This window comes from Zalophus californianus, chromosome 13 (assembly GCF_009762305.2).
Source record: "Zalophus californianus isolate mZalCal1 chromosome 13, mZalCal1.pri.v2, whole genome shotgun sequence".
Taxonomy (NCBI): Eukaryota; Metazoa; Chordata; class Mammalia; order Carnivora; family Otariidae; genus Zalophus; species Zalophus californianus.
In genome coordinates this window covers 82,927,632-82,950,527 of record NC_045607.1, presented here as the reverse complement: position 1 = coordinate 82,950,527, position 22,896 = coordinate 82,927,632, and the positions used below count along the sequence as shown (strand labels likewise).

Below are 22,896 nucleotides of genomic sequence, written 5' to 3'. Positions count from 1 at the left end.
CCTCCATCTTCCTGTGGGCTTCCCCTCTGGGTGTGTCTGTCTTCTCCTTTTCTTTTATAAGGATACTCATCATTGAATTTAGGGCCTACCATACCTATAGGATGATCTCATCTCAAGAGCCTTAATTTAATCATATCTGCAAAGACCTGATTTCCAAATAAGCTCCCACTCACAAGTACTGAGGCTTAAGAATTAGACATATCTTTTGGGGGCCAGCATGCAACCCACCACAGTGACCAAGCAAGGAACCAAATCCACATACTTTCTGATTCAAAGACAGATGCACTATGGACTCTGCCCTGTTCTCTCCCTGTGTGAAAACTTCTTTGCCAGGGCTAAGAATCACCTCATGGTTCCTTCTCCTTCTTATTCTGGAATTCTATGGTTCCCTGTGATTCTAATTTTTACAAGAAAGTCGCCTGGGCACCTGGAAGAAATCAATGAATTCTACTAAGTTTTTCACTTGCTTATAAATAAGGACATCCCTCTACCTAAATAACCTTTGACTAGCAAGTTGTGTTATGCACACTGGAGTTGTTAAACCATCCAAGCTTGTAGCAAAAATCAGAAGATAGTTAAGATTCATTGAATGCTTATTACGTGTTAGGGCTGCGCTATGTGCTTCAGGTGCATCATCTTGTTTCATCCTGGGAGATAGTGACTGTTACTTTCTCTCATTTACAGAAGACATTGAGGTTGAGAGAGGTTAAGGAACTTGTCTGAAATCACAGAGCTGCTAAGTGGTGGAGTTGAGATTTGAACCCAGGCAGTCAGACACCAAAACCCATGCTCTTGAAAGTGGAGTAGAGGAATGTTACCACTGCAGCTCCTGGCACAGAGTTCAGACCCCTGCCACCAGTCAGGGACGCAGGCACTTGGGCTTAATGAACAAAGACTTGTTAATCATGCAAATTACCCATGCATTTCTAATAGGATAGACTGGGTATTCAGATGTCTCTTTGTTTCCCCTGATTTCATTTTTGGAGTGACACTGTTGAAAGATATTTGGAACTGTTGAATGAAAACTACTTGAAACTTTAATTGAGTTTTAGGAAAAAAAAGTCAGCATATTTCCTTTATGTCATTACTGTTCCAATCCCTTTGGTCTGGAGTCTCCTTATGCGTTCATTACTCAGAAGAGTTTTTAATTTGTCAGCACATTATAATATAATTTTCCTCAAGAAAAATAGCATTCCACCGCCCCCCCCCCCCCCACCACCACAACGGCCGAGTTTGTTTTGGTTTGTCGTCAATGTAAACAATTTCCCTTTAACAGGGTAATATAATAAAAAGCCACCTAACTACAAGAGAGGATGTAGTAAGTCAGATGTAGTCAGCACTGTAATTCTTTCTTTCTGACTAATATTTTCAAATTATCTTTAGCTGCCACAGGCAAGATAAATCAGTAATATGACCCCAAAGTCTAAGCAAAAGCTTATTGCTTTAGAATATATTCATTTATTTTTAATGCTCACGTCTGTTTTTAAAGAATGGCTTTGTAAAAATATTTTAACTACTTAAAACATAAACTATACCGTCTCCCATTCCATGATCTTAAGTGAAATGCTGGCCTCAACTCGAACTGCTCCTTGTCTTTTCTTGCCTATAACCCAATTCATTAATGATGGTGTAGTTTTACCTTATATGGAAAAGGTCGCCTTCTTTTGTATACTGTCCTCTTAATTAACTTTGGATCCTTGAAAAAGAATTTAAGCCTGAATATCCTTCTGATAGATGTATTATTTTCCTCTTAAAGTAAGGTATCTAAAGAATCAAGACAGCTTGCTTCAACTCCAGAGCAGTCTTTATAAATCATGCGCTTGAGGAGTTCTCAGGAGCATACATTTGGATTCAGGGTTGCAACTTAATTGCACAAGGATGAGCAAGATCAGGAAACAAAAACAAGAGTTCTGGCAAGACAGGAAAAGACTGGCCCTCTTGCCCCTTTGCTAAACTACTTCCTCTCCTCACCATTTGATACAGCAAGTCACCAGGACAACGAGAGGCAAGAGACAGAGTGAAATTGCATTGCAACTGGCAACCAATGTGTTTTGACTTCTGAAAGCCATAACAAAGAAAACTACAGTTGTATATAAAGTTTCTATTTTATTCGGAGCATTTTATGTTCCCCAAATGAACACTTGATGATTCTTGCCCAATATACTGTTTTATAGAATTTCTATAACTTTGGAAGGAACAAAATGTCTTCCCTGGGTGTCTGCGTGCCATGAATTTACTTGACAACAGTGAATTTAGGGAATTTCCCAACCCCTCTGTGGAGAAGCTATGATTATCCTCCTAGAGTCAGGGAAGTTGAAGAACAGAGAGTTTAAGGGATTTGCTCAAGGTTAGTCGGAGATCAGGGAATATTTGGCTCCAACTTCTTGTGCTAATTATTATTTAGTTGCTCTCACTTTCATTTATGCATTTGTTAATAATTGGTTTTTCTTTAAATCTCAAGAAAATGAGTCTAAAAGCCTTTTGCAAGAGCAAACTGGCTCTTGATATTGTTGTTGTCAATACATGCACATGCTGCTATTCTTGACTTAAATCTTTTTCTCATTGCTCAAGGACTGTCAGAGTTGCAGACTTCTACCAAAACGGGGGACACTTGAAGAGAGAGGAGTGTTAACCTGACCCGTTTTTCAATATGCTGCACTGACCATTGCTCCAAGAGTATCACTGTGTTATCTCAGTTCTTAGGAAGTTGAGTCCTAACACTCAGTTCTCATACATAATATCATTGCAGCCCACATGTTGCTGAGTGGGGAGTCTCACACAAAAGATACAATAGAAGTCATTCTTTGTTTCCTCTCTTTCCTACCTTATCGTCTGATTAAATCCTAAAGTATGGGAGTAATGAAATAAATTATCTGGTCAGTTTTGTTTTGGTTTCCAAAACTATTAATCAATTCTATTTTTCAGTGCGGTAAAATATACAGCAACAAAATTTACCATTGTAACCATTTGTAAGCATATAGTTCAGTGGCATTAAGGGCATTCACACTGTCCTACAGCTATTACCACCGTCCATCTCCAGAACTTTGTCATCATCCCAAATTGAAATTTTGTATCTGTTAAACCCTAATTCCCCATTTCCCTCAACCTCTAATCACTGGTAACCATTACTCGATTTTTGTCTCTATGAATTTGACTATTTTAAGTACCCCATGAAAGTGGAATCACGCCATATTTGTCCTTTTGTGTATGGCTTATTTCCCTTAGCATCATGTTTTTAAGGTTCATCCATGTTGTAGCATGTACCAGAATTTCATTTCTTTTTGGAGCTAAATAATATCCTATTTTGTGTACATAACATTTTATTTATTCATTCATCTATTGATGGACCTTTGGGCTGTTTCTGCCTTTTGGCTATTGTGAATAAGGCTTCTATGAACACTGATATATAAGTTTCTCCTTGAGTCCCTCCTTTCAACTCTTCTGCATATATACTGTACTAGTAGAGTTGCTGGATCATATGACAATTCTGTTAACATTTTGAAGAACTGCCATACTATTTCTCATAGTGGCTATACCTTTTTTATATTCCCACCAACAATGCACAAGTGTTCCAATTCCTCCACATCCTCTCTGACACTTGTTATTTTGAGTTTTTTTGATAATAGCCATCCTAATGGGTGTGAGTGGTTAATCAATTATATTTTAAACAGTATTAGCTATAGTACACACGTGCCACATTTGCAGTGACTTATCATTTTCTGAAAAGCTTTTCTGAATATGGAGAATTTCCATGTTATACGTTCTACCTCTCCAATACAGAACTCAGCGCTCAAATCCTCAGCTTCCTTTTCACCTAGAATAAAATCATGTGACCCAGACTCAACTAATCAGATGCATCCATGCAAGATTTAAGTTCCTAATCAGTGCTTCCATTTTGTTGGCTTGGGTGTTGGCAATGGAATCTGGCTTTGGGGAGGCATTAACAATTGCAGTAGGGTCTAATGCAGTCAAGTTCCCAGTGGGTAGGTTGACAGTGGCCTTTCCTCAGCAAGCCATTTCTGTGGTATGATTGGGGTGTTGTTTCTGGAAGCTCATCCTCAAGCCTATTTCTCCAACCAAAAAGTGCAATCCAGTCCAACTCAATTGCATATCCAACTGAATACTTATCTTCACCATGGCCCATGCCACCAGTGAGGCTTCTGCTTGGGGGCCTTGGAGTGGGAAATGGGCATGGTCTATACATTTACTCTTTCTTCTCTCTTTCTCCTCTAGTCTTGGTTCATGCAGAGCAGGGTCAGGGAGGATGGATGAAGAAAAGGAAGAATGGTCACCTAACTGGTACCACTCTAGTCCCCTCTCAGAGAGCATTCTCACTGGGACATACTTACCTCTGTGTCTTTTATCTCTGGGCAATAGCTAATGTGCTACCCAGTAATCTATTATATTCACTCTGTAGATATTTTTCCTGGGCAAAACTCATAGTCTCCTTTCAGAAATTTACATGTTTACATTTCATCCAAAGACTCTTCTTGTGTCTCCAGTGATTTATCTTTATGGATATAATTTTTGTGTCCACAGATATTAACTAGGCAAGCATACAATCATAGTGTTGTAATATTAATTCATCAAGGATCCCAGATGAGCCCCCTCAAATCTTCACTGGGATTGTTAGAAACTCCAAAGAAACTACAGGACACCAAAGACGAGGAGTAAAACCTAGAAGTAGCCAGAGAATATAGATTGCCTAAAAAGGAGTAACTGTAGTGTCAATAAACTTCTCAACATCAACAGAGGCCAGAGGATAATGAAATAATTCCTTCCACATTGGAAGATAGGAGTTGTTTTTCTTTTCTACCATACACTTGTATATTTCCCAGATGCTCATCCTTTTAATATAGTAATAGTATATTTTTGTTTAGATCAATCATCAGTGTTTGCATTATTATGAGTGTGAATAGTGTATGTGACTTGGTTTTGCCCTCTGAAAGTGTTTAATGTTTGTCTCCATTATTTTGATATTTCACAGTGATATGCCTTGGTGTGCATCCATTTTCATCCATTATTCTGAGCACTTAATGAGCCTTTCAGGCTAGAAACTGATATATTTGTGTTTAGGAAATTTCCTTAAATTATTTCTTTGATTTTTTTTTCTCATTCATTTTCTGTTTCTTCTTCTGAAACTCCCATTACTCATATTTTATGATTTTCTTCTTTTTTTAAAGTAATCTTTATGCCAAATATGGGGCTCAGACTCATAACCCCAAGATCAAGAGTCACATGCTCTACCCACTGAGCCAGCCAGGCCCCCCTGAAACTCCCATTATTCAGATGTTGGCCTTCCAAGACTATTTGATACAATGTTTCACAATAAAATGTAAGCTTTTATATTTTCTATTGAAAATACAAGTATAGAAATATAAATTTAGGGGGCACCTTGGTGACTCAGTTGGTTAAGCATCCAATTCTTGATTTCAGCTCAGGTCACGATCTCAGGGTCTTAAGATCGAGCCCTGCATCAGGCTCTGTGCTGAGCATGGAGCCTGCTTAAGAGTCTCTCTCTCTTTCTACCTCTGCCCCTCACTGCTCACATTCTCTCTAAAAAAAGAAAAAAAAAGAAAAGAAAGAAGTATAAATTTATAGATGTCTTATTTTATATGTTTTTCTCCTATTTTCTTTGCTTTGTCTTATGCTCTACTTTTTGGGAGATCGACTCACTTGGACCTCTAACCTTTCCTATTGAGTATTTCAGTTCTGCTTTCGTGTTTTTAATTTCTAAGAGATCTTTCATGTTTTCTAAATGTTCTGTTTTAAACAGTATTCTGAACTTGTTTCTGGGATTCAGAACCAGGGCTTATCTCTCTGAGGATTTTAATAATTGTTTTATTTTGGAGCTTTCTTTTCCTTTCATGGTTTATTTTTCCTCCAAGTTGTTTTTCTCTGTTAGTGGCTTGTTTGATCTTGTATATTAGAAGAATTCTTCAGCTGTCTGGTGATTTTTAGGTGTCTGCTCATGTTTAATTGTGAGCAAGAAGCTGACTGGAAGATCTGAATGAGTTTCACTGGAAGGTGATGTGGCTGGGCTGTTTGTTGGGGGAAACCTCAATATCACTATGTTTACATTTTTCCTCAATATCTGGTCAGATTCCTTGGAGATGACCCTTCTGCTATCGTTCTTCTACTCAGAGAGAAAAAGTCTGGTCATAACCATTCTGGAAGCTGAGTAGTAAACAGGGCTTAGGGGCAGGGTCTCCGCTTTCAGTGTCTTACACATTCATTTCTTCACTCTGGTTTCAGTGTGGCACTTCCCCTCTTAACCCAGTCTGTGCCCACTGAGTCCAGCCAACCTCATTCTGTGCTTTCCAGAGAATAAACATCCATCTTTTGCTAGGGTGGTGTGATCGTTAATGTGTCAACTTGACTGGGCTAAGAGATGCTCAGATAGCTGGTAAAACATGGTTGCTGGGTGTGTCTGAGAGGCTGTCTCTGGAAGAGATTGGCATTTGAATCAGTAGACCGAGTAAAGAAGATCACCTCACCAATGCAAGCAGACGTCACCCAGTCCCTTGAGGACCTGAATAAAACAAACAAGTGGAAGAAGGGTTAATTTACTCTCTGCTTGACCTAGACCTTCCATCTTCCCCTGCCTTCAGACAATAGTGCTCACCATTCTCAGGCCTTCAGACTTGGACTGGGACTGACACCGTTGGCGCCCCTGGTTTTTTGGGCCTTTCAGTTTGGACTGGGACGACGCTCCTGGCTTTCCTAGTTAGGGGAGGAGAAGTCATCCAGTAGCATGGAGTATGGATAGTGCTTCTCAAAGAGCTTTTCTAATCCTCCTCATTTTCAGCCAGCCTCTTCTTCCCCATTTCCAATATTACCTGGTGTCACCATCTCTTGGACTCTTGATAACGTTGTAGAATAAACTGAGCCAGCGTCAAATCTGACTTTGATCTGCTAGGTCATATTTTTGCTTATCCACCTTCTTTCTAGCTTCCAAAAGTTTGTTGTTGTCTCCTCTCCCATTCTCCATAGCCTCAAAGGCTCCTCCATTTCTACATAATGACTATTCATTGTAGTTTTTAAATGGATTCTGGAAAAGCCAAATTTGGATGAGCCTGTTCAATCCACTGTGTTCACCCAGAACTGTCATCTAGAAGCCTTCGTCCAGCTGAACTCATTTTTTGACTGATGTTTTCAAAGACTAGGAGAATTGGCCTCTCCTAGATCTTAGCTGACAAAAGTTCCTAAAGGATATATTTCAAGAAGAAGGAAATTGAACCTTGGAAGAAAAAAGTGGAATGCAAGAATTAATAGACTCAGGAACCTGGTGGGGACCCAGGTGGATGCCACCTACAGGGAAGCTATTCCCTTCTGGAGGAATATGGCGATGTCTTTGACCCAGTATGGAAGCCTAGTAGAGATGCAGAAGGCAGCCACCACTGCAAGACATTCCCACACCTAGAGTGAAAGAAGCCATTTCAGTCCTATTGCCTTGTTTTGGATGGAAGCCTAGAAGCGAGTGCACCGGTTTCCCATGGAACATCCCCATCCCACCAAACATGAGAACAATTCTGAGTCCAATGAGTTGGATATTCAGAAGTCTAATTTGAGCCTGCTATAGGTGAGTGAATAAATAAAGCTTCCCCATAACAAAATAAATATAAGATATATGTGTATGTAAAGTTGTAAAATGTGTAATGAGAAAAGCAGCCTGAAATGGGAGGAGTTACAGGGGCTTCCAGCCATTTGGAAACAAGATGTCTCATTTAAAAGTTTCTCTCTGTTTTTTGTTTTGTTTTGTTTTCAAGAAGACATCTTTATTGGACACAGACAAACTTGCCCTTCAGGCTATAACCAGAGACCAAGATAATTTCCTTTAGCCTCTAAAAACATAATCCTGTAAGAAGCCGCTTCATACTTCTACTCCATCTTGTTTGCACCACCTCAGGTATTATCAGATGAAGGTTCTATTTTAATCCTGAAACTATTTTCTACATAACTATTTTTAATGTCTTAGCTGTTGGTACTTATAATGGCATCCACTCAATAGTTGAGGTTTTTCTTCTACTCTGATAAGACATTAAAGCTACAGTTTTCCAACTGTCCAATTTACATTTCTAGTTTCTGCCTCCTCCCACCCCGCAAAGGCAGGACACTATATGAAAGGCTATTCTGATGGATAGACTCCATAATCAATCTCAACTACAAGCCTGACTTGGGAAAAATTTGAACTGAAAGAAAATGGATATTAGCAGGATGCCTGGGTGGCTCGGTAGGGTAAGTGTCTGCCTTTGGCTCAGGTCATGATCCCGGGGTCCTGGGATCGAGTCCCACATCGGGCTCCCTGCTCAGCGGGGAGCCTGCTTCTCCCTCTGCCTGCCACTCCCCCTGCTTGTGTTCTCTCTCTCTCTGGCAAATAAATAAATTAAAATCTTAAAAAAAAGAAAATGAATATTAATATTTACATGGCACCAGCACTTTTTTGAGTACTCAAATAATATAAACTAATAATAATATAAGCTAATCTAGTACTCATTACCACCACATGTGGCAGGTACTGCTATTATTTGCATTTCACAGAAGAGGAAATTAAGGCACAGAGGCACTCAACAATGTGCTCTACGTTCACAGGTAGTAAGTGTCCAAGCTCCAAGTTAAACTCCAGTGGTCTGGCTCCAGAGTCCATGGTCACAATGACAAAATTACACTCCCTGTTCTGATAGAACACTTTCTTGTTCTTTTCGAACAGCTTTAAAAAAAAAGCTAACAGTAATACTACTTAATTGTGTTGATGATGAAAATATTAAGCCAGAGCATTCTTTACCCTGACTTAGTAGAATCCCCTCGGAGAGCTTTAAGGAAGTACCAGGGCTTTGGTCCTATCCCAGAAATGATGATTTCATTGGTCTGCTGGGGCCCAACCTTTGGATTAAAAAGAAGGAACTCCCCAGGTTTTTATAATGTACAGCTGGAATTGTGTTTCACCAGATTGGCTCATGGAGGCATTTTGCGATGCTTAGGAGTAGAGTTTCTTCATTATCACCAGTCACCTGGGCCTTAAGCACTTTGAAAATCTGAAGGAATTGGTGTCATTTAACATCTTTGAGTACCCAGCATTTTAGGCCTTTGCATTTCAAGCTTCCACACACATGTGCCCACATGCACACACACCTCATTGGCCTGTTCAGAGCTGATATTTGCTATCTGTCCCCCTCCCAGTTGGTGTCCATTCTATCTCTGAGTAGTTGTGAGTATCATCACTGTTTCTGTTCAGTTTAGATCAAATCACACAGTGTAGATTCTCAATATAACACATGAATGTCAGAGGCTCTAAGTCAGAAGCTAAGCTATTTCACGGCTATTTTGGGGAATGTTTTTGACTGCAGAATTCTTCATTCTTCCTTTTTTCCAGGCCCTAGCACTCAAACAAAACTTGAAGAGGAGAAAGCATATCACTTGGGTTTAGCCCAGGTTGGGCGCAAGGCTCCCCGCATCTCTGAAGCCACCATTAACTGTCATTATGTCCAATTCCAAGGTCCTTCAGCTCACTCTTAGCTCCATCAGGTGACACAGAGCCTTTAACTCCCAGGATTGGAGGGGCTGTCCCAGGGGTGAACATGCATGCTTACAGCCAGCCTGCAATGCCCTTCGCCCCCAGCACAGACACATGCTGCCCATTCTCCCTGCAGTTAACCTTGAAACACCAGCAATGTCTGCAGCAAGGTCAGACAAGACACTGCTCACCTGCTCTTTTTAATACTGTCCCAGGGGTCATGGAGCTATTTGTCCCCCTGTGTGGGATTTAGGGGAACAGACTTTTCTGGGTTCCCAATAGCCCAGCCTTTCTCATGGACCCAGACAGGAGTCCATGGGGCTGGGCTGGGACAGGCTCAGATGGCAGGATGCACACTGCTTCATGATCTCTACTTTCCTCTAACCCCCAAGGCCTGGGGCCTCCATCTAGGGGCTGAGTCCTCTCTTGCAGCCACCTCTGCCCCTCATGAAAGTGGGCTTCTGAGAGCCTCCCTCACCTTCCGTCCCTCCCCGGAGTTGGCCAGATGTGCTGGTCTGATCCCAGAAAGCCTACTCTACTCCCTGTTCGGGCTCTTACTCCTCTTTGCAATGGCTCTGGGCTCTCAGAGCACATCTGTGCAGTTCATTTTTTTTCCATAAATATCCTCCTGCATGACCTAGAGCTTAGATTTAGTTATTTCCCTCTAACGATAGGGCTGCAGCCTGGGCAGGCCTCTGGGCCGTGTATACCTGTGAGGATGTTCCTTCCAAGAGCCTCTCCTTCAGCATTTATTGAGCGTCTACAATTAGCCAGGCCCACAGATGACATGGGAGCAGAAACAAGTATAAAGCCAACTTCTCAGTCCTTGACGTATCAGCGTCCCTTGCAGATAACAGAGACATAAACTAAGTCATTGTGATACAGCCTGATAATAAACATTGCAGTTTAGGAGGACAGGAAGCCCAGAGAGAGGAAGAGAGGACACTTGAGCGGAGTCTTTAGAAATGAATGGGAGCGGGCAGTGTCCACAGACTGTTTTTTTTTCCTTTTGTAGCAAGTGCCTGACTTAAGCTTTGATTGCTGAGGGCACCCACTTCAAAGACTGGACTCACTACCTTGAATAGCTATCTTGAATAAACACATTGCCAGCCACAGGGTCTAGATAAAGAGCGAGGCCACCTTTCCTCACTGAGTCTCCTTTGTTTTAAAGATCTTGGTTGATTTCGGTAACTGGCCATTTGGGCCACTTGTGTCTTCTCCCTTGCTTTCAATTCCTGCCCTTATGTTTTAAATTCACCAGTAGTGAGCCCATGAAACCCTAGGTCCCCACCCCAACCCCAATAAAAGCAGAACCCAGGCCCTTGGGCACCATGTCTCTCTACCTCCACACCACACAGTGGCCCCAAGTGTGCTGTGTAATTTCCAGGTCTTGTAAGTAATAAACCTTTATTTTGTTTCCAAAGTTTGCTGGTAGTTGTTGTTGAAAGGCACCTTGCAATCATAATAAGAACTACAAGGGTCAGTCCAGTTGTAGCAGTGGTTTGGAAAGAAGAGAGGTCTGTGGGAAGCTCACTGGAGCCAAGGTGAGTGCTTCCGGGCATTTCTAGCTGGTAGCATTACTATCCTAGGTGAGACCCGCACGAAACAGAGTACAGTTTCCTAGGCCTGCATACAAAGCACAACCTGCTGGGTAACTTTAACAAGAGAAACTTCAGTGCTAGAGGCCAGAAATCCAAAAATATCAGTGGGGGTGGAGGATGGGGCTCCCTCTGAGAGCTGTGAGGGAGAAGCAGCTCCAGGCCTCTCCAGCTTCCACGGGTTTGCTGGTGATCTTCCAGAACCATCCCCGGGACCTCTGCCTCCATCTTCAAGGGTGCTCTCCTTGTGTTTATTTGTGTCTAAATGTCACCTTTTTATAAGGACACCAGTCGTATTGGGCTAGGGCTCACTCTACTCCAGTGACCTCATCTTAACTAATTGTAATTGCAATGACCCTATTTCCAAATAAAGTCACATTCTGGGGGTACTTGGAATAAGACTTCAATATATGACCTTGGGGGTTGGGGGCCAGAATTCAACCCATTATAAGGAGCTTACCAATGGGAGAAGGGGAGGAAGGCATTCTGATGCTGAACAGAGAGAAGAACAGGTGAGAACACAGGACGAGTGGCCCAGGGGACACAGATAGGGGCCAGCATGTTGAAGGTGCTAGAGTGGGTGATTGGGGTATGATGGGCTCGGGATGGAAAGGTAGGCTCGACTATGATCACAAAGGGCTTTTTCTGCAGAACTTCGGGGTATAGATGCTTCATTGGGACAGAGAGAAACTCTCCCTGCTGGCCTTGGCCCAGCCTAGGGGTAGAGGAAGGAGGTGTGGGGTTGGAGAACAGGACATTGCACAGTGTTTACCTAAACCTTCCCTGCATTGGAAGTGTAGACAGGTCAAGAGGGCTTTGGTGGTAGTTGGAGCTAGGTTCACAGCCGGCCCCACACCTTTGGGCAAGTCGCTTAAACTCTTTAGGCCTAGTTTCTTCCCCCATAAATTGACCATGAAACCACCTGGCACATCAAAAACACTAAGTAAAAGGTGGTAGGATTTTTACTGTGATGACTCAGCCTCATGCATTTTGGCTTACAGAGAAATTCAAAAGATTGCCATCAAACCATAGTGAAAGATGTCCGACTCCAACCTAGCGTTCAGAGTAAACTGATGAAACAAAGATTAATGATAGGAAGTATCTGTTTAAGTATCTGTTCCCTTTTAAATGCCCACTGTAAAGGAAATATCTGCTTTACCAGCTCAGGTCATTTGTGTGTGGCAATTTGGAGAGCGGGGCATATATTTTGTAATAGCACGAGATTCTTTTGTTAAGAACTGGTTAACCTTGGGCCTCGGTCCCTCACCGTGGATGAGTCAGACCTGCAGCAGGCATGTGACTATCCCCAAGGGGTAAGAGGCAGCTGGTGCTGGTCAGGAACCAAGGGACACTGCCAGCCAGCCTTGGGGCAGAACCCCCAGACACCTCCTGGAGGAATGCAATGAAGGTCACTGGCAGGACAACCCCCAGAGTCTGGAATTGTTTTACCAGCTCATTTTTGACCTGATAGCCTGCAGTGAGTGGGGGCATGTCGGGGTCTATGTGGAGAGAGAGAGAGAACATGAAAGCAAGACAGAGAAAATGTTGAGTGAGAGGCAGAGGGGAGCCCCAGGATGTATCACAGAGACCCAGAGAGAGAGAGAGAGATGAAAGGAAGGAAGGAAGGAAGGAAGGAAGGAAGGAAGGAAGGAAGGAAGGAAGGAAGAAAAGAAAAGAGAGAAAGAAAAGAAAGAAAGAAAGAAAGAAAGAAAGAAAGAAAGAAAGAAAGAAAGAAAGGAAGGAAGGAAGGAAGGAAGAAAAAGAAAAAGAAAAAGAAAGAAAGAAAGAAAGAAAAAGAAAGAGAAAGAAAGAAAGAAAGAAAGAAAGAAAGAAAGAAAGAAAGAAAGAAAGAAAGAAAGAAAAGAAAGAAAGAAAGAAAGAAGAGGAAGGAAGGAAGGAAGGAAGGAAAAAGAAAGAAAGAACGATGGTGAGAGGCAGAGACAGACAACACTGCAGAGCAGAGACGATGTCCTGGCATAGACCAGAGGGGACCCAGGAAGCAAGAAAGGAAAAAAGATATATATATATATAAAGTTATATATATTATTTTAAAACATATAGTATGTAATAGAAAGAAACCAAAGTATAATTACTATATATAATTACTATAAGGATATTATGAATAGCCTTACATCTGTACAGGACTTAGAGTATACAAAGTCCTTTCTGTGTGCCAAATCCTGGCCAATGAGGAAGCCAGCTTATGACTTCTCATCTCATCCCCACCGCTTAGAGACATGTGACCTTGGGTAAAAGTCAGTTAGACTCTTTTTGCATCTGTTTTCTCTTCTTTAGAATGGGACTGGTCATCTGTGTCTGGCCACCCCCTCTGGAAGGGTGGTGGCGAGGCATCCATTCTCTGTCTCTGTGGGTCTTTCTTGGTTCTGTAAATGGCAGCCCAAGAATTGAATTTAGCCTCCCACCAAGTTTTACTCTACTGCCACAGGGAGTTAAATATATTCTGTCTTAATTCATTGACAGTATTTGAAAACCAGGAGCTATTGCACCTATATCTGGACATTGGGCTTCTTTTGAAAAATTGGGCAAAACAGGCAGGGCTGGACCCCTATCTGGTCATTGTGACTTGGCTTCCAGCCGGTGCCAGTAACACCCTGTGGTTGGGCCTGCTCGCCCCACCTTCCTTCCCTAAAGCCCCCGGCTACCAGCTCAGTTCATTTGTGTTACTTCCCTGGCCGGTGGAGATTTTCTTTGCTGTCCTCGTCTACATCAGCAGCATATTTTATTGCAATGGTCTTTCCATGGTCTCCTGTCTGTGAGGCAGAGAATGCATCCTGTTCACCCCTGGGTATCCAGCCCTGAGCACTGTGCTTGGCACGCAGCAGGTGCTCAGAAAGTGTTTGCTGAAGTGACCCTGACACGGCAGTATGTGAGAACGACAAGAAGGGAGAGAGGCAAACAGAAGGGAGGGTGCAAGGGAAGAGTCTCCGAGTTAGGCCCACACCAGTGATGTGCATGCACGCAGGGGTCCGTGTTCGGAGAGACAGGCCTTTGTAAAAAGGAAGCTTTCAGGGGTGGTGTCGCTGGACATGTGACCCAGAATAAGTTACTGGGCCCTTCTGGGCCTGTTTCCCCATCTCTGTAAGATGGAGATGACACGTGTCCATCTCACCGGGATGTGGCAGGCAGGTTTGAATGAGAGACGTGTGGCAAGTGCCTGGCACGGGATTGCCCGATGCTTCACACTTTCTGCGTTAGCGTCCTACAGCCGCCGGGACAAACCTGGGGACTTAAAACAACGGAAAGTTCTTCTCCCACAGCTCTGGAGGCCAGAAGTCTGAAGTCAAGGAGTCTGCAGGGCCACACTCCCGTGGGGCTCTGGGACAGGATCTGCTCTGTGCCTCTTCTGGCTTCTGGTGGCTCCGGGCACTCCTTGTTGTGGGGCTCCCCTACTCCTGTCTCTGCCTCCACCCTGACCTGTGTCCTTATTGCTCTTCTGTCTCTTGGAACGGCACTTGCCCTTGATTTGGGGCCCATTTCATAATCCAGGATGATCTTTCCCGAATTTAACTACATCTGCATGGCGCCTTTTCTAAATAAGGTCACATTCACAGCATATCTTTTGGAGAGGGCTACCATTCAACCCGCTGTAATACCTGATGTTTATTGAGTGCTTTCTATAAACCAGAACTTTACATGTGTTATTTAATCACTCGATTAAACTAAATCTTGGAGGAGAGAGTCCTGGGTAGTGCTCCCCTGGGGGCCTGATGCTGCTTTCCCAGGGGTTGAAGGCAGTGCATGGCCACAGGGCTCCATGATTAGTGACCCGAGGAAGTGGGTTGATGGACATAATTTCTAGATTTTCTGCATTCCCTCCTTGGCTCTCTCCATGTGCAGGATTCTTTCCCTTCTCTGCAAAATGTCTGTGGTGGACACCAGTGTGCTTGTCCAGATCCTCCATCCAGGAAGGACTTGGCATCTCAGGTGGTGGGATTGTTGTCTTCAAACAGCCTTCAGCCATCAAGCCCTTTGGGTCGGCCTCAGTGTAGAGAACCACCCCCCCCGTTGGGGATCACCTCTCCTTGTGTGGACTGCATCGCCTGTGTGATGGAAAGAGCAATACAAAGAATCTGGCCATATCAGCCTAATATGGGATAAATTGCGTTGGTCATTTTAACTCCAGTAATAGCCTCTAGGGTCAGGAGAGGCTTTGTGGGGCCCCCAATGCAATGTCACTTCTCCCTCAGCCCAGTCCTACCTCCTCCTCCCTTCCACATGTGTGGAGCCCAAGGGCACCACTTAGTAAGCAGCCTGCACCCTAACCTCCAAATCAGAGTCTGCTTCCCAGAGACCCCAACCTGCACCAATGTCGAAGGATCATCTGTTCTTCAGATCATGCAATTATACGTGAAATCGAAGTTTTACTCCAACTAACTTTGTGTTTATATGTAAGGATTCAGGTTCCCATAGGTGGCAATAAATGATGTTGCCTTGAGGTTTTAATTCATATTTAAAATTTTTTGAAGATCTCTTTATGGCTTTGAAGTTTTTCATTTTCCTAAGACTCGGAACATGCAAATGAATCTAAAGCAATCCTAAAATTCTGAAATACTCTGCAGGTACCTACCTGGCAGAAGGAGCACCAGTTTAATAGTTGCTGGAAGCTTGCTTGGTTGAAAATAGTGTTTTGAGGTTTCAAGTGGATTCCTATCTGTCTTTGAATTTTTAATGAAGTAATTTGATGAAATACATCAGATATTTAGCATCATCTACGAGCAAGAAATCAAAAAAGAATATAAGACAAAGGAGACAGGTTATTTTACCAGTTGAGAGAATAGGCTTTTGGAATAATGCAGATGTGGATTTAAGTCTTTTCTCTGCCTCTTGCTATCACTGAACTCTGTACCTCAATCTCCCCATCTAGTAAATGGGAGCAATAATGACATTGACCTCATAGAGCCCTTGTGAAAGTTAAATAAGATTTTTCTACATAAAATATTTATAATAGTAAGCATGATAAATGTTATTCATTATTAGTTACCACCTGAGGTAAAGCATACAAACAACACACACACCCTTAACAAATTTTAGGTGCTTTGAGTCATTGCTTACAGAAAACTCATGAGAATTCGTCCAAACTTATTTTAAAAGGATCCCCGGGCTTATTTCTTATTAGAGAGAAGGCTATTGAATTTCTAATACTGAAGGTGACCAGGGAATAAAGACCTGAAGACAGTGTGGGTGTGAGTCATGTGGATCTCCAGGGAAGAGCATTTCAAGCTGAGGGAACAGCCAGTGCAAAGTTCTTGGAGAACAGGCACCCTGTATCTGAGGACCAGCTGAGAGGTCAATGTGGCTGGAGGGGTGTGAGCAGGACAGCTGAGATCAGAGAGATGAGGGGGTGGGGCAGGTTTTGTAGGACCGAATAGGTCTTTGTGAAGATTGGTTTTTTGTTTGTTTGTTTGTTTGAGAGAGAGAGAGAGAGAGAGAGAGCACATGCAACCAAGGGGTAGGGGCAGAGGGGAGAGAGAATCTTAAGCAGACTCCATGCTCAGCATGGAGCCCAGCGTGGGGCTCCATCTCATGACCCCCCTCAGATCATGACCTGAGCCAAAATCAAGAGTCAGACACTTAACTGACTGAGCCACCCAGGCGCCCCTGAAGATTGGCTTTTGATTTGCTGATTTGGGAAGCTGTTGCAAGTCTGGAGCCAAGGACTGACAGGCCACATGGCCCGATTTCTGTGTTAAAAGGATGCCCCTGACGGCTGTGTTCGGACTGGAGTACAGGCAGGCAGGACAGGAGAGGCAGGGACACTGCCCTGAGGAGGCTCGGGCAGCCTCCCCGGCCAACGGTGGCCATTTACATCAGGGCAGTCGCTGCGGGCATGGAGCATGCTTACCATCTGCTGTGTTTGGAATCCTGAATGGACAGAATTTGGTACTGTCTTGAGAGAAGGAGAAGAGTCAAGGATAACTCGAAGTGTTTTGTCCTGAGCAAGTGGGGGAGAAAGTTTCCTTTGAGATAAAGACGTAAGAGGAGGCAGGCTCGAGAAGGACTCAGAAGTGCTCGTGTTGGGACCTGTGAAATGTGAGGTAGCTGTTAACCTCCACATGAAAACGCTGAGGTGGCCGTGAGGGAGAAGAGTCTGGAGTCAGTGAGCAGTCTGGGCTTGAAAGATAAATTTGGGAGTCATCAGGCTATATAGTTGGTGTTCCAAACTACGAAACTGGATGAAATTCCTGGGGGAGGGGGGTGGCTAAAAGGACAGAGCTTGGAGCCACTCCAGTGTTCAGGGGTCAGACAGATCAAAAAACAAAAAACAAACAAAAAACAAAAAACAAAACAAAACAAAAAACCAGCACAGGATATGGAGAAGGAGCTGCCAATGAAGGCCAAGGAAAGCCAAGAGAGGCTAGAAACCGGGTGAAGGCATGTGAACAGGGCTTTGATGGTTGAACAGGAGTTTGCTAGGCCAGGGCTCCTCCAAGCGTGGTCACAGACTAATAGCATCAGCATCAGCATCAGCATCTGGAAACCTGATAAGAATGTGCAGAATTTCTGGGCCCCAACCCACTTCTACCAGATCCAAAACTCTGGGGCTCTCCAGGGGGTTCTGAAGCACCCTCAAATTTGAGAATCACTGCCCTAGGCACAAAATTTCCTGCACAAAATTGTAAAGACCATTAGGAAAAGAAGAAGAAAAAAATCCCGACCATGTCCTTACTGGAAGAGAATATTTTTAAAGACCCACTTAGTGTTCGAAGCACTCACAGTAACCCCCTCCCTGACATCACCCCCCCCCACATGCTAATTTAGAAAACTACTAATTTATCACGGCTCTTTGGAGAGGAGGAATGCCCCCCTTTTACCGGACAGAGGGAATGCTGAGCACCAGGCATGCCAGACATTCCACTGCTACAAAAATGGGGGTGGTATTCCAGGCTTAGCATTACTGGGTCATGAACGCGCGACTCCTGAGATATAAAGCTTATGTCACCAAACAGTTTCCAAGTTCTCTTCTAGGTTTTCCTAGGAGAATTCCACCCTTTTCCATTCTGGGGAGAAGAAGTTAAAATTAGGGCCAGCCCTGCTGTACTGGTGTGCCAGATGCGGGGAAGCTGTCCCCAGAAATAAGCTGGTTCCCACCGCGGATGGGCGGGGCGGGGCGCCTCCAGTCCCGGCCCATCGGAGGGGCTGCTCAAAGGCCTGCCCCCTCTAAGTGTCTGCAAGGGGTCTGGTCCCAAGCTTTAAAACCCTGAGCCGAGGCGCTGCATCCCCACTTCTTCTCTCCCGGCCAGTCCTAGCTGGTTTTTCAAAAGTGTGCAATTGTCTCCTTCCCGCCCAGCCCCAATCCTCGCCCGGGACCAGCTGTGCGCCAGGCCGGCTTCACTCGGGACGCGATCTGACCCGCGGCTGACCGAGCGGCGTGCACCAGTCAAGCACCCCCAGCTTTCCGCTCGGCTTCCCGAGCCGCTCCGCAAAGTTGGGCAGCTCCAAGCGCACGCTCAGCCTCTCGACTTCTCCCTCCCCGGGTCCCCGGCGCCCCCGCTCCGGTTCACCGGAGCAGCCGGTCCCAGCGGGCTGGCAGCTCGCACCCCTTTCCGGTCGTCCTTCCTCCCCGAAGCGCGACCATGCTGCTAAGGGGCGTCCTCCTGGCAATGCAAGGTAAGTGCAAAGACCCAGGGGGACCCCCGGGGGGCGCCCTCGTGACCCGCTCCCGCAGCCCCGGTGGCCGGGCTCGCTGTCCTGGACTGGGCCATCCGAGGGCGCCTCCGGATCCTTTTCGACAGCCATACCCCACCTCCCGAGCCTGGGCTGGCGATGGGGGGGTGGACGAAGGGCTGTGCCTTGGAAGCGCCGGGGGCGGGGGAGGGGGGTAGTAGTGCACCCCTTTTCCGCCCCTCCCGCGTGCATGCCCCTCACTTTCACCTGGTCCCCCCGGGGCGCCCCGAGTTGGTGCAGACGCTCCCAGCCCTATCCCGAGCTGAAATTCGTTTTGTGCTCGCAGCCCTGCAGCTTGCGGGCGCCCTGGACCTGCCCGCCGGGTCCTGCGCGTTTGAAGAAAACACCTGTGGCTTTGACACGGCGTTCGCGTTCCAGCCCTGGATTTTAAACGAGGAAGGTAAGGGGACTCCAGAGCACAGGGGCCCCGAGGTGAACTTTCCTCTTTGTTGGTTGGCCTTTTCTCAAGGGCAGTGTTATCTTGGAGTTAAATACCCTCGGGAGGAAAAGTGTGAGTCATGGATCCTCCTTCCAACCCTCAGCTGTGCTGCACGCAAGAAGACATGGGGGCGGGGGTGTCCTTTGTTTACCTGGAACTTCGGCGGGGGCGCGGCGAAGCTCTGAGATTTTCTGCCTCTCCCCCCAGCACATCCTAACGCAGGGAGAAAGGGGGTGCCGCAAATGATGGTCACCCCCTAGCTGCGTGCCCTCTGCGCGTCCTCAGCCCCTCTGGTCCTTCGTAGACACCTTTAGGGACCGGGAAAGTCGCAGTGGAGCTAGTTCTCTCCCCGCACTGCAGAAAGGGTTCCCTCATTCCGCCAAGCGACCTGAGTGCTAAGCCCTCATGTTTATGTTGTGCCTCAGTGTGTTGTTGTGTGACTTCATCCTCATACTGCGAATGTATCTGTCAGCCAGCACTTGGCAAAAATCAGACCAAGTCCATGACTGTGCCTGAGGTCGCTGGGCCGGGGGGCGTTGGTCACTGTCTCACCACTACATACTGTTGGGGTTCTGGTGACAGTTTAAATGTGGGTTTTTAGATGTTTCTTCTTATCCTTCATTATATGGTAACAACAACAACAACAACAAAACAAGCAGTTCTCAGTGCCCAATTGCAGGCCCCAAGGGGCCCCTTCTTCTTTCCTCTCCTCCACTCTGTTTTTAGAAGCTTGGTGCCCCAGGCCATTTGGGGAATAGCCTCCTTTTAAAAACGCTGTAGCATCAAGGAGCTCAGCTGACCTCCTTCCCCTCTGAGTTGTCCTCAGTCCCCAAGGCATCCCAGCTGGCTCCCTGGAGGAGGGTGGAGCCCAGAACCCCTGCTCTGTTGGGCTGCATATGCGTTAGCTTCTCCGCCCCTCACACACGGGTGATGTTAGCCCCATTTGCAAAGGAGGGCATCGCAGGCCCCTGACACAGTGTCACTCAGCAGCTGGCTCTGAGCTGCCTGGCTAAGGGGAAGCCACGGGCGGGGATGAGCTCAGTAGCAATCTTTATTTATTGCCAACAGTTGCCAGGTCTTGACTACTACAGTTTACTCGGGGATAGCTGGGGGTAAAGCAGTTCCTGATTTATCATCTGAGGGATCCCTACCCTGCTGATGGCCTTAGGAAGGTCCCCGTCATCTCGCCAGCCCACCTTTTCCCTGCTCCCACTGTGGGTGAAGCATTTTGAGAGACCACCTGCCACGGACCATGGGACTCGAGCCACTTGGGAGTTACCTGGTGTGCGCGTTAAAGACATAGACTGCTGGGCCCGACAGCCTGAGTTTCACGTTCAGTGGGTGTGGGATGAGGCCTGAGAATGCGCATTTCAAACCAGTTCCCAGGTGTTGCTGCTGGTCTGGAGACCATGCTTTGAGAACCACTGACCACAGTAGGCATGTTCACAAACACATACACACACACACACACACACTCACACACACATCCCCCAGTGCTAGGGGCCCTGAGCAGGGCTGGGACTGGGAAGAAAGAGCCAGTTGCATGACCCTGAGAGTGAAAACCTCCTTAAATCTTGTTCCCTGGACACCTCTCCTGCCTCACCCTGGTCCTGGCCCCAAGGAAAGGAAATCAACATCACCCCTTAATCCAGGAGCCTCAGTCTCTGAGCCCCCGCCCCCAGCACGGTGGCCGCTCTCAGCCTGCTCTGGGGTCAGGAGACCGTGCCACAGCCTGCCAAGCTCCACCTTCCAGAGCCACAGGAGGTGCTGGGCTGCCCCTCTGCCCCAGAGTGGCAGTTAACCAGTGCCCCTTCTGGGAAAACAGGAAGATGATTATAGGAAAAGGTGATTATGGCTTAATATTATAATGGGAGCACTGTTGCTTTCCTTTTTGCTTGCTTTCTAACTTCTAACGGCCACTGCTTTCTGGCTCGGGATCAGGACTACTGGCTTGGCTGGGCAAAGTTAATTCATTCTCCTTTGAGCACTCCCGGCAGAAAAGGCAGGGTAGGTCTCCGTCTCTCCAGTACAGTGTTTTTCAAAGGCCAGAACTTGGACATAACCAAGTGCACTCCAGAGGGGCAGTGAGGTGTGTACCAGTTGCTATGGTTGCCTGCTGAGAGGCCAACACAAAGAATTTCCATTATAAACCCATTTCTAAGTTGCTAAATTAAAAGATGATAAAATCATCACAAGTGGCAGGCAGTTTGGCCAGTTGTTCCCAAGCCTCTCTACAAATTTCCTTCATCTTGCTGCAGACACATTCTGAAACTGGTTCCATCCACCTCCGTGTGTCTGATCCACCATAGCAAGTTTTAGGTTTCAGAGACTTTTGCCCACAAGTGTTTGGAAAACAAATGGCACTTTCTATATGTCCTTGATTATTAGGTTAACACGCCGTGGAGAGAACAATGCTGTAGTGGTGCAGGGGCTTAAGTAGGGAAACAAATCTGCAAATTAGAATTGCATCACAGGAAAAATCAAATCTGGGGGTAGTTAAATAAGTCCCCTTCTTGAAATGTCTCCTCAGATGCCCCAAATTGTATTTGAGATCCACTTCTTTCATTTAGAGTATTAGGTCTCTAAGAATCTCCAATTGCAATTCCGGTGTCTCTAGTTCATAGCCATCTTGAAATATGCTTGATCTCCGCTGGGCACAGGTGGCTGAGTTTCACTGGTGGTGTTTGTTTGGTTGTGTAACACAATGGAGGGTACCCCCAGAAATAGGCGGTGACACCTGTGCAGATGACTGGGTGCAGCAACCCAGAATCTTCTACTTTCTAGATTTGCCAACAGTGGCCTGACTGCATATTTTTATCTCCTCTACTTTGTCAGGGGAAGTGAGATTATGTTAGACTCAAATTTGAATTCCCTTCTAAATTTTAGGTTTGAATTAAATCCAGGAAACAAGAGATCCATTGAATCCTATAAAAATCTTCTTTATTCCTTCATTCATCCTCAAAAAACAAACAAACAAAACAACCTTGTTTATTCCTTCACAGTTCAGAGGCTATGGGAAGCTCTTTGGACAGTGGTCGTCAGATGAAATCGAGACTGTTGGTTCCATTTTCCCCAATGCCAGATGTGGGGGCAGAAGCCCTTGGGCTGAGGATTCTTGGAGCCCATTAAGTTGGCCTTACATTGGAAGAGTCACAGTCAGATGAGTCATCGGGTGAATTTTGGCTTTACTTTAAGTTTTGGACACCTTGACTTAGCACCTTTAACCTGACTCTGTAAGGAAGCCATTGGAGGAACTGAGGAAGGGAAAGGTAAAAACTCAGTGTAGGTACTGCTCCTTAATTGGAAACTTGGCATCCTAAAGCCCCCTGGAAGAGGAAGGTAAATACAGAAATGTGTCTGGTGAATGGGAATGAAACAAGGAAATTCACAGCACTTGTTGTAGGGAATGCGGTTTGTGTACAACGGTGGGGGCTGGGGTTTGAGAAATTGCCTAATACGGAAGAGTCCGGACGATATTTGTACCTCGGAGGGAGTGTTGCAGTCTGAGGCAGGAAGGCTGGCTGCGAGGTTTGGCACAATGAGGGGCTAAAGAGGGGGATGCAGTGGAGTGTGCTGAAATCACATGCCTATGTCTCTCTGACCCCCTTTCTTTATCCAAACCCGTTCTTTCTCTCTTAACGACACTTTCGGTTACTTGG

At 45.5% G+C, this 22,896-nt stretch overlaps 2 protein-coding genes and 1 long non-coding RNA gene across 4 annotated transcripts in view; 2 read left to right on the top strand and 1 right to left on the bottom strand.

Annotated features, from left to right (window-relative positions):
• The window catches only part of C13H9orf135 (chromosome 13 C9orf135 homolog), a 249,536-nt gene extending 230,988 nt beyond the window's left edge, over nucleotides 1-18,548 (top strand). Inside the window, exons 6-7 of one of the 2 annotated variants that reach the window (XR_003523802.1) lie at nucleotides 7,770-7,909; nucleotides 18,422-18,548. Coding sequence is in view for 1 of the 2 variants with exons in the window: in XM_027616385.2 (XP_027472186.1) it covers nucleotides 18,422-18,493 (72 nt within the window). In the remaining variant the exon portion in view is untranslated. The remainder of the gene's footprint in view (nucleotides 1-7,769; nucleotides 7,910-18,421) is intronic. The other variant, XM_027616385.2, reaches the window with a different exon arrangement.
• Nucleotides 14,671-19,251, bottom strand: LOC113934824. Its single transcript, XR_003523809.2, has 3 exons — nucleotides 19,006-19,251; nucleotides 15,701-15,842; nucleotides 14,671-15,173 (listed from the first exon to the last, which is right to left on the bottom strand). It is a non-coding gene; the product is annotated as an uncharacterized LOC113934824 (long non-coding RNA).
• The window catches only part of MAMDC2 (MAM domain containing 2), a 137,583-nt gene continuing 132,931 nt past the window's right edge, over nucleotides 18,245-22,896 (top strand). Inside the window, exons 1-2 of the mRNA XM_027616383.1 lie at nucleotides 18,245-18,741; nucleotides 19,085-19,198. Of these exons, the coding sequence (XP_027472184.1) occupies nucleotides 18,708-18,741; nucleotides 19,085-19,198 (148 nt within the window). The 5' untranslated portion in view covers nucleotides 18,245-18,707. The remainder of the gene's footprint in view (nucleotides 18,742-19,084; nucleotides 19,199-22,896) is intronic.